Source organism: Bombus impatiens, unplaced genomic scaffold (genome assembly GCF_000188095.3).
Source record: "Bombus impatiens unplaced genomic scaffold, BIMP_2.2 scf_0166, whole genome shotgun sequence".
NCBI lineage: Eukaryota > Metazoa > Arthropoda > Insecta > Hymenoptera > Apidae > Bombus > Bombus impatiens.
This window is the reverse complement of record NT_176585.1, coordinates 632,973-644,840: the sequence shown is the minus strand read 5'-3', so window position 1 is coordinate 644,840 and position 11,868 is coordinate 632,973. Positions and strand designations below refer to the sequence as shown.

At 36.5% G+C, this 11,868-nt stretch overlaps 2 protein-coding genes across 4 annotated transcripts in view; one reads left to right on the top strand and one right to left on the bottom strand.

Moving 5' to 3' along the window:
• Positions 1 to 7,414, bottom strand: part of LOC100748246 (6-phosphofructo-2-kinase/fructose-2,6-bisphosphatase 1) — a 13,869-nt gene extending 6,455 nt beyond the window's left edge. Inside the window, exons 1-2 of one of the 3 annotated variants that reach the window (XM_012382706.3) lie at positions 5,841 to 7,410; positions 767 to 928 (exon numbers count right to left, since the gene is read on the bottom strand). In XM_012382706.3, coding sequence (XP_012238129.1) covers positions 767 to 928; positions 5,841 to 6,060 — 382 coding nt within the window. In that variant the 5' untranslated portion in view covers positions 6,061 to 7,410. Of the gene's footprint in view, positions 1 to 766; positions 929 to 1,595; positions 1,763 to 5,840 lie in introns of those variants that run through there. The other 2 variants (XM_012382708.3, XM_012382707.3) reach the window with 2 other exon arrangements.
• Positions 7,415 to 9,397: 1,983 nt separating this feature from the next.
• Positions 9,398 to 10,184, top strand: LOC100748124 (immediate early response 3-interacting protein 1). Its single transcript, XM_003487588.4, has 3 exons — positions 9,398 to 9,619; positions 9,822 to 9,923; positions 9,998 to 10,184. Exons 1-3 carry the CDS (start codon positions 9,529 to 9,531, stop codon positions 10,051 to 10,053), a joined length of 249 nt encoding a protein of 82 aa, XP_003487636.1. The 5' UTR covers positions 9,398 to 9,528; the 3' UTR covers positions 10,054 to 10,184.
• Positions 10,185 to 11,868: the final 1,684 nt, after the last annotated feature.

The window sequence follows — 11,868 nt, the reverse complement described above, 5'->3', positions numbered from 1 at the left end:
GGGGTCACCGGTGACCGGCACTCAACTTGGACGTAGCGTTGTCGAGGTCACCGGTGACCGGCGTCCCAAGATTAGCAGCAATACATAATTTGAATAATTACTTTTTATTAACAATTAATTATAACTATTTATCAATAGTTATAAATGTTTTATTATTACCATCGTTACTACAATGGTGTGACGAAATTAATGCAGTATAAAACATATAAAGATAGTTTTATTTATACATGAAATATAGGTAGGTCCCGGGACGTAATAACATAGAACAATTACTTAGCATTTCACAAAGAAACAATATGAGATGATGTTTCTTTCGACCATGTTATATAGTCTCCATCTTGTATACGTATATGCGTATGTAGAGAATATATCTATCTGTAGTATTTTATAGACTACTTTTAAACTAGAAAGTGCACAATGTAATACATTACAAAATAGAAATTAAAATTTGTTTGAAGCGCCGTAAATGTTGATTTACGTAACAAGTCTGTTGAGCGTAAACAAATCCTCTTAATGACCGTGTTGAAAACAAAAATGGGAAAAATGAGAAACTAACGAATTAATGATGAGACACGTAACTTGTACACATAATATAACCGCGAAATAGGAAGTTAAAAATGAAAAAAAAGAAAAGGAACACAGATAATTGATGGTCGAGTGGAAATAATATTACGAAACCGCTTATTTAAGATGACTAATGTGATTTAATGAACAGGTTTCGTCTTCAAGCGTAGCAATCGGAAGTAAACAAAGCAGAATTCCCAACCTTTAGTGGATTCACCGTTCCAGTTGAGTCTGCGCGAAAGGCATTGTGCCACTTGGCTTTTTCCACGACCTGGTAAACCGCACATCGCGATTACAACCCCTGAAAATTTTCGGGGAGACTTCATTATCCCCGACGTCCTTACTGTGATTTTATCCTTGGGTTCTGAAAGCAAGAGAATATACTCGTGTAATTAATTGCATTTTCATTTGCCTGATGTGTAAACGCATGGCCATTGATAAACCTCAAGGAGACAAAGCATTGTGCAACAAAGACGCAAGTATAAATGCACAGATGATGAACAAATTTAACAACGCCAATACGCGATTACAATAGAAGTCAAATATTTTTTAAGGCATTTCATTGTAGCATCCGGTTATTTTTATCTGTATAATAATATAATAATAACGATCAATTTTAGAAGATACACCCAAACGACTATGATAGATTTGACTCGGTGCCAAGCTAGTTTTTTAAACCAGCCAACAGTCGAATGATCGTTAACAATGTGAACGCATGTGACGTAATTCGATAGAAAATCGAACAATGTGATTGTATAGTAGTAAGAATGAAATTAGTGAAAAAATTATCGTTTCCCTCCGACGCATCTTCGATTCACAAAAGAACTCTTTCTCGCGCGCTATAAACAAGATGTTTTGAATTTTTGTTTTGTTTTCGTCGAACGAAATATTTAGATTTCTTCGAAACAATGAACGTAAAAGTGAAAATAAAAGATTCGATAAACGCGAGCATTATATTGCGTTCTGGTTTTTACCCGTACATTTAGATTAAAATCTTTTTCACTATTGATCGATGGAAGAATAATCCTTACCGATCACACACATGTTCTTTACAATGTACCGTTAACAACACTGTTCGACCATCAACTAATGACGAATCAATAATAACGAATGCGTTTCAATGGCACAACCGGCTAGACAAACTCGCGAGCTTCAGAGTGCGAATTTCAACTGAGTACTGATGCCTTCCTATTGGGTTCCACGTTAAAAACCGAGCGTTGGTGAACTTTATATTTAGAATTCTCTACTCATGCACGAGAGCTTTTGGCTGCACTTTTGCGACTGTCGTTTCTTTCGCGGTATTAATCTCAACAACAAACTTCGTTTTTTGTTTGGTCGATATTCTGACTCATTCTATTCTCATTTTTGGAATACGGACATTCATGCGAAATATTTGTTTCACTAGCTGAATATAGCAATTTTATAATTCATATATTTATCTATATTTATATTAGTTGAAAAGTTCGTAGTGAAGTTCAAAGAAAATGTATTTTCATCGAATTGAATGTAAAATACAATATTGTTTCATATAAATTAAATTTATGAAACCCCTATAAAAAATATAAATTAACCCCTTCCAATTTTATCGCAGTCGGTTACAGAGCATATCAATTCTCAGAAATGTTGCGAACTTTTCAAACAGCTTAATATTTTTATATATATTTTATATAATTGTGTAATTATTTGGATTTTTCTATATTTCTCAGAATCGTATAAGTAACCGCGATCTACGTATTTGATTGCTATATTTTCCAAAACTCTATATGTCATGTGATAATTTACATAATATATCGTTTAATCGTTCGTAATCGATATGTAATCGTACGCAAGATATTGCGGTGTATAGAATGAAAGTTCAAAGCAGGATTAAAGTTCAAGTACGAAAATACGTACAACGACCTGTCTGTAACGTTATAATTAACTCGTTGTTTACAATATAAAAAATTCAAATGGAGTAAGAATTATCGAATTATCTGGGTTCACGAAATTCGACATGGCGATAGAAATATGCGTTATCGCGTGTTGTTTCAAATCGACATGTTCTCGTACGTAATAATCGAAGTTCGAAAAGCGATAAAGGTCATTATATTTGGACTAATTTAACGAATCTCCAAGTGGATTTTTTACCATAAGCAGAAGCACGTACGCCACGAAACGATTTCGTAATTCGCGATATCTGTCTTCATTTTTATTTGCGTGTCTGTTTTTCTCGACTTAACGCGTGTCAACAAAATAATTACGAATTAGGCCTCTTGATCCGTGGATAAAAGAACTTCGATGCACGTTTATAGATTATACAAGTGATTCGCACGTTTCGCTTTGAAAAATAAAACGTATTGAAAACGGAAGTTTTTCAACTCAAACAATCGGATAATATACCGATAATATGTATGTATATTGTTTTATAATTCGAAGTGCAGCTTCGAGTGTCGTCTTTACTAAGCTGTTACACGCGATACACGGATCAATACCGATCATTCGTGTATACCGAACGATGTACTATCACCTATCGAGAATCCCCATGAAACCAGCTTTAACAGTTGGTACGTTGACCTGAAACGTGTCGTCATTCGATTCATTATTCAAGCGTTGGATTGTAACAACGCACGTGCCCTCGCCACGCTACGGCTACCAAGGTATGCGTGAATACTAAATTATTCCATGGAATATCGTGTCGATAATATTTATTTATCTACGAACAAATGGCAATGAAATTTGTGTCGACAGAATACACTAATTAATTATGAAATTAAGTTTCTCGTCTCGTCGTTACGTCTTCGCGAAGATGGATCACGGCCATTTCCATACGCTTTCATGCGCAGGATAAGAACAAGGTCAGTGGCAGAAAATCGATAATCGGTCTTGTGGAGAAAACCACTTTCGTTGCATCGGAACAGCGTTGCAACGTCGGCTACCACTACATCGCATTTCACCAAATTTCCCTCCAGTATTTCGGTAAAAGGAAAAAGAAAAATTGAATTAACAGCTACTTGAACTAGATAAAACAAGGTAATTTCTGGAACTCATCGTACTCGAAAACTCTTGTCAGAATTATACGATAGAGAGGAGCTTAAATTATTGAAGCTTTATAAAATTCGAAAGCACTTGAGTTTGATAAGATGAGATACTCGTGGGACCTGGTACGATCGTTTAGTTACTGCGATATAGAAAAAAGAAACGAAACCATTGATAAGAAACCACCGTGCTCTGAGATAAGGAGCATTTGCGTCAACTGAGTGTAGAACGTATTACGATATAAGATACAACTCTCTCACAGCTGACAACAGCTACTATTTTGTCACTCTATATTTATAAGCTGTGCGTATCTACAAGGACAATACAAATAATTGGTGTGTGTTGATGGTAATGCACGTGTAACGACTACATGCACGGCTGATCACGAAAGTAGCAGTTGAAAGAAACACAAGAGACACACCCTCCATCGTGGAGTTTTCTGTCTTATTGGCGTACGTAACTTATACGGTGTGCAATGTGCACATTGCCGTTTCACGAGCTAAGATAATATTCCTCATGGGATATCCTTGAAGAAATTTTACCTTTCGCTTCTCTCGTTTTTTCCTCTCCCTCTTCCTCTGTCTCATTAAATTCTTTCACGGTTTATCGCGAGGTAAACATTGGAACGGGTGACGAATTCTTACCAGCAATATCCACGTTGTCAAAAAAACATCGTTGTCTCAAATGATTCTATGTTTAAGTTCAATTAAATAACGATATTAATAGCGCGTTTTAGAATATATCAGTGAAGTTTCTATGTGGTACGATGCCGATTTGCCGATTTAAAAATATCAGACACGTGTCAATATTCAAAGATCGAGGATACCTGGAAGATTTAATTTATCTCATCGAGAATTTTGTTGTGCCTAATTTATGTTACCACAAATAGCAATAAGATGAATTTGTCATACGATATTTCGACGTCCTTCGGTGACTGGTACTGAATAATCTCCATTCATTCGCGAATAACAGCTTTTGTGTTCGAGGCCACGTTTAGAAGAAACGTGGACCACGCAATTCCTTCTCCAGTGTTGATTAACCCCTTATCTTCTAATATTCAGACACACTTGTGAATACAGAGACTTTAATTGTAAATGAAAGGAATGCAAAAAGAACCCAATGCGAAGTTCCCATAATTGAATCTTTTAATCGCGGATAGGTAATTATGTATAGTTATAAAAAAAAGTAGCAACGCAGGAGGTTGAGAAACGATTTTCCCCTGCGACGAGATTACGATAATCGCAGAGATCATGATAATCCATGTCATTACCATAATTTTCTCGTTTACATCTCTGACTCCTGCTGACCTTCGTGATCTTTTCTGCTTTTGCGAACTGTGTGACTGTACCCGTCGCGTTTTTCATTGACACGCAATTTATCGTCGTTAAAAGAAAACCGGGGACAACCTTAGGCGACAGAAACACCTCTTTGAAAGGCGCACGTTAATTGGTCCGATTGGACTGATGATAAATGGAAAAGGACAAAATATTTTTTATCAATGCATACTAACTTTTTAGACGACAGACCTCCGTTATTAGAAGCCGTAAACTTACCTCTCGCGATAAATTTATCTCTCAGATAGCGTGACAAGTGCAAATCTATGTACAGACTCTCCGTTTTTATGCTGTGAATCTTTCTTTGTTTATTGTTTTCATTTTCCATGCGAGTTCAATGAAAACAACAAGTTTATCAATTTTAAGTTATTTGTTACGCGTTGAATTTTCGTTCGTCGCACGCGTTTCGAACACACGACACGGATATCTATTTAAATCGCGTTTTATTTATAGTCACCACTCCGATTACGAGTGGCGATCACAGATTCGTGAAACCGTGGCCTGGTTTCGTGGGAATTTCGGTGCAATAGCTAAAGATCTGTCTGACACGAATCGAGAAATTCAAAGAGAACGAGCGAAAAAGCGTAATACGTTTCAATGAGAAAAACAAACGCTGAAAAAAGCCATTATTTCATCCGGTATTCCCGCAGGTGGTATTTTTTAATTTCGTTTGAATATTGCATTTCCGTGCAACTTTTTACGATGACTGTTGCATTGCATAACGCACAGTAATCCGATGCTTTCGTTTTCGATAGATAAGAAATAAATAACGTTCCCCATCGAATGTTTCGCAACCTGATTACCGATTGAATTGCTATTCAATAACATCGTTACCTATCGAATATATCGAACATGGTGTGATTGTACGAGTAAATAATATCAATTAGATGAAACTCATATTACTAGTGTTCCATTTAATCGTTTTACCTTGGCGCTGTTCCTCGACGCTTGGTGCCATCGTATCAGCGCACGATGAAGTCTCCTTTTGTATAGTCGACGTATTGGTTGCGTTCACCGTTTGTGTTATGATCGGTTTGTTGGTTTCTTCTTGGAAAAAGCCGGCTTGCAGTGCAAGTTTCCTCACGGCCAGACAGTAACCCAGAATCGGTGCCGCCAACAGGTCGAGACAGGCGGCAACCCAGGGCATCACCCAACGATAAACTATTTAAATTGGGGTCTTTGATTTCCCTTCAGGAAAACACAAGCCAACAGGTAGACCAGTTGAGAAATCGATAATTACAGGAAGAGAATGAAAGCGATCCTGGTAACGCTTTTGCTTGAAATATCCAGCAAACAAGAGCCCTCTATTCGTATAAAATACTCGGAAACAGTGGTCTATTGCTAGTCTCCTTTTTACCCGTTTTGTTGGCCAATCTTCGGCTAGAGTTCTTCCGAAAAATGATCGCTGCTTGTGTGCCGTATTATGGACAACAAGTCCTCCCTCATTCCAATTTGCTTGATCCTCACCTCTGGAGCCAGTTTGCGTGCTTCTTTGCCTATGCTCGAAGAAAAGCCCAGTTCTCCGATTTTGTCCTCTTCTTTGGTTAAATCTTCTTTTACCCTCGATTTACTTGATTGTTTGATCGTCGACGATCTATCTATCACGTTACGATGTACCTTTATAAATATTGTCGGTACAAACGTTGTCCGACTCTGCGCACGCGCTGCCACAAGTATATGCTAGTAGTTTACATAGTCACGGTGCTGCCTCACCGTTTTCCAGCACACCGGTGTTCCCTTCTCGCCGCCACTTCAACTCTGCTTTAGTTATGTATATTTATATGTAAGGTATTCCTTACCCTTTTTGGCTCCTTTTCTCTCCCTTTACCGCCCACGACAACGTGGTTTCACTCGGACAATCTGTAGAGTCGCCTCTGCAGAATCAGTTCTCGTACAACCGGTTTGCCAGATTAATTTTATCCACCAAAGACCTTCGAATATAACTGTCGACTCTCTATTGTCTGTTTCTAATCTCTGCGCTTGTTGATGTTTTGTTCACTGTATGTTGCGTGCAAATCCGCCTAACGTTCTGTAACTGTGGATGCACGAAAGTGTTTAAAAGTCAAAGTGGAAACGAAATAGAAATGTGTTGTTGTGAAGTGAAAACAGTTGCCTGTGGCCAGATCGAGGAGGTACTAGCGACTGATGTTCCTTCATTTGCTGCAGCTTTTAGCAACATCGACCCGGACCTGGTAGGCGCCCTCTGTTGAAACTGGCCAATCAACGATACGCTCACCCCACTACTAGTATACAGCAATTGTGTTGGGAACACGTCGAATGTATTTACGTTTGAGGACAAAACGTTGATATTTACTGGGCCACTGCAATCTTAGACAATGCGACTTTTTACATAATAATTTACAAATCTGCGTGAAAATATCAACAGCGGGCATGGAGGAATTTGGTAGAATTTTTATTATATAACGATCGTACAATGTCTCAACTATAATTTCGACAGACGCGAGCTACGTTCCACCAAATTTGAATCGCCGTTATAGTGCTTTTTAGGTAGGTTTATTTTGGTCGATTAACTATAATCGCTTTACTTAGACATTATTATAGACGTTACTTAGACATTATTATAGACGTTACTTAGACATTGCATTATAGAAACGAGTCTAATTTGGACCATTAACGTATTAATTCTTGAAACGATGACAACATAGAATTTCGTTCTTAAGAGTTCAATTGTACGCGCATTCAGTTCACACGAACTGATACCAGAATCATTCTTTCGTCTCGTTCCATCATTGGACCTCATGCCTCATAAATTGTTACCGTAACGTGTCACGTAATTCCTAATTGCATGGCTTAAGCATTTTACTCTTGCTTCCTGGGTAACAGTTTCGACGTCACCCAAGTATTATTTATTGCAGGCAATAGATTAGATAATACGCGATTCGGACTGAAAACAAGATTGCAATAACAAATGATAATTATTTAAAATCTACTTGGATGAAAAGTTGCAAGCTTTGAATATCATTTCTTTTGCAATTATGCGACGATTAAAATAATATTTTCTTTGATTGGTATCTAACGTTCACGAATCGACCTTCCTATTTTTCTTCGTCTGTTAACCGACCAAAGTCCACGTTTGTTTCTTCTATTTCTCCGATGATATTTAGCGAACACGAGCGGTCAGACTCGTGTACTTCACATTCAGCGTCATTTAATTCAGTCGGTGAATGGTAACGCGTTATTACCCTGTGAAATTGCAGTAGGTACAATCTAATACGGCATAAATTATGGAAATAGTTCGCACACTGATGTGGATTTGAATCATAAGATTTCTTGGAATTGATTCTATAAGTTTGATTATAATGTAGTTTATTGCTGCGTCTAGTTTTTTGAAAAATATACATTTTTATGTGACAGAAGATCTGTAATCATACGATTTGCGTAATTATTGAGGAAATGAATCAGAGTACCTTGTGATTTATATAGAAAGCTAAAATTAAGGCAATCGTTATCGTTGTATATGAAAAATATTATCTGTTAGGGGATGATGAATGACTTGAACGAATTCGTGGAAGATCTAAATTAGTCGAGGAAACATTGGCTTTGGAACAATTTTTCTATATTGTCCTGTTGCCAAATAAGACGTACATTGTATACGTTGGAAACTTTTCCTGAAATTAATGATAGTTTTGTCTGAAACTTTTTTTAATCCTAGCATAATGCAATATTTTCTACAGTTGCATAAATGTGACATTTGGAACACGTGATTCACGCGTACTTTCCGCCGACGCGAGTTTAGTCTGTGTTGCAATTTTTTGTAGTAATACAACACTTGTTCGAGGCTGCGAGTTAGCATAGCTTTTGCTGAATACTTATCGTCTACAAACAAGAAAAATTTTTGCACACGTCAAATACGTTCGTGACTTTCATCACGATATGGAAGATTCCGACTTTTCTTTGCATACGCAAAACGATATCAGAATATTAAAATCCACGAATTTCCTTACACGTGATAAACGTGTGCCTCGAACGTCGCATGATAAAATGATGATAGAGGTCATGAACGATCGAGGGTAGCATGAAATGAACTCTAAGTTCTATAACTAAATCGGCACACATGAATTGTTAACGTAACTCAATTGAGAAGAGAGCGTCGAATCGTCTAGAAACACTCGTACTCCTGTTCCAAAAGCGTTAGTGCCAAGAAGGTGCGCTTTGTCGTTCAATTATTATAAATAGAATAATGCTCCTAACCATCCGTTGTATTATCGCGTTGTTAAGTTACTTGTAAAGTCTACCAATTCTTTCGAGTATCGTTTTAAGGCTCTTAGTTTACATATCGTACTATTTCTGCAAGCATTTGTAAAACGTTATCGATGAAATCCAAGATTATCTTATTTTTGGAATCTTGAGCGATGTTTAAATCTCGAGATTACTCTAAATGTATTTTGACATAGTAGAAATAAATTTTAATTCAAATTTCCCGCATAACGCCATCGTTTTAATTGCTAGTTTCCAGCGTAACATAGAAGATGGCAGGACGGTTCCTAATCGATACAAATTGATTGGTTGATGCGTATGAAGCTGTTTTACCTTTCCCTACAGTCGTGGCGCTGCGTGATATTCTCGATGTTATCATTCATCATATCGATATAATATGGCGTTTACACTTTGGACACTTTTTGAAGCGACTATGTTGTGTTTGAATGCGATCTGCGTTTTGAACGAAGAAAGATTTCTTGCAAAAGGTACACAATATCGTCATATTTTTGTTTGTATTATTCTTTTATACTGAACTTTTTCCCTGCATAGAAATGAAGAATTTGTAGGTTATGTTATCTATTGTATTTACATATATCGCGTTGTATGATAAATATATAAATCATATGTATATGTTTTTACTTGTATATTGGAATATATTACTTAATTTTTGTTTAAACATTGTTACAGTTGGTTGGGCGTCGTGGCAAAATGTTCAAGGCTTCGGAGAACCTCCTACAGCAAAGTCACAAATTTTAAACCTTATTAGGTCCATACGAACGGTGGCACGAAGTAATTACAAACAAAATATTTTAATTCGTTTGATAATTAATTTAAATTTAACACAAATATGTTATTTGTTGCAGTTCCATTGATATTCCTAAATATCGTAACAATAATTGTGAAACTGGTGCTTGGGTGAAAGAAACAATTGATGGTGTAAATAAAAGGACAATGAGCTGTGAAAAGTGATGTACATAAACGCAAAATTACATTCTTTTATTTTTACCTTTGTATCGAAGAGTAAAGTATTTTTCATTATATCATGTTTCAGCGTATTTTTGTACTGCAAGTATTTTAAAAGATAGCAGTATTTATACATGTTGTTTCTATCTACATTACTACATTACTTCTTATTTATTTTTATATTATTTTGTAAACTTCAAGTGTTTAATTATGTTGGATATATTTTACATATTTTCCAATCACCGTAGTGAAGACAAAAAAATTCCTCGTACAATAATGCGGTAATACACAACAAACCTTTTATCATATCAAAATACATATATTTCCATATATACTTAAATATTTATTTAAAATATCATTCAATTTTTCGAACTTTTTAGAATATTTCTTCCCACGTTACCCAGCAGTTCCTGTTCCATCTGCACTAAACATCTGCTTTTTCCTACACTAAACAGCATCTACTTACTTCATTTTGACAATGGCTACAAATAAACTTGAAACAACCGTCGAATTTCATATTACAACATCAACTCTATAAAAGGAAGTTTGTCATGCGCCTTCAACATGTAACTGTAAGTTGCAATTTAGTTCCATTTCTTTTTATCGACGCCAACAATTAAAAATCTCATACTTCGTTAGGAGAATCGTCAAAGAATTGAATATTTTTTTACTTTTATTTTATTTCGAAATTCTATTTACTCAAGACATGTGTTCGGAACTTGTTTCATTTTCTTAATTAGTCATTTACATTTTATTTCTGAAAGTACGGGGAAATTTCATGGTGAAGAGATGCAACTATGGCGAACTTCCGCTACAGGACATCTCTTTCCGTTAAGTGTCTTCGAATGTACTCTCTCATGGGTAATTTAAATCATAAATCAACAGACGAACGTACTGTAAATTATGTTCGACTTGGTGTGAGATGTAAGTAGTAGGACAGGATGCTTATGCCTGTTTGTCTTCGTATTTTCATAGACGACGTGATGACGCACGCGGGAAGCCAATGATTTTCTCGTAACTTTCTCCCCTTCTTCGTTTTCTCGGGCTGGAAGTAACATATATACATACGCATCTCCGTGCAGTCAATAAACAAGTGTCATGTCGACTTTGCATTCTGTCATTAGCTATCAATAACTCAATTTTTGTCACATTTCAGCAACGTTCTACAAATCTTATTTCTATCTTTAAAGGATCAATTTATTTTCCTCGAGTTATACCTTGAAATATAGATACATATCTTACGTCTAAAATAGACTCACTAAACACGGAAAATCGCCACTGAAACGCACATTTGTTTACGTCCACTTAATCATATATTCAAAACGATAAATAGAATGACTTAACTATTTCAATTTCCTCCGTTAGATTTAATTTATAGTGTCCATTAATCTTGGACGCCTTCGTGGTCGATTCGAACGGAAATCGTGAGGCAATATAACGACTGGATCACTTCTGGCTGATCTCCTTCACCGTAATAGTCATAGAAGTGATAAACACGTTTGTGCAATCGAATCCCTGCGATTTACACAATTTCTGAGCACGTATGGGTCCATCAAAATTGCACCGCTTTTTTCTCTCGTGCAAGTTCCACAGTTGCAAGTGCAACCTGCATTCCCTGGACTCTTTCGTGTAATACTTGTCCAAGTTACATAACCGACCCTCATCAGAGAATCTCTCTTTCCTTCTTTTTTAATTTTTTCTTGCGAACGGCTGAAGCTGCTCGATTAGCTGCGCCGATCCACGGCAGTGCCTATTCCATTTTTCGCAGAAT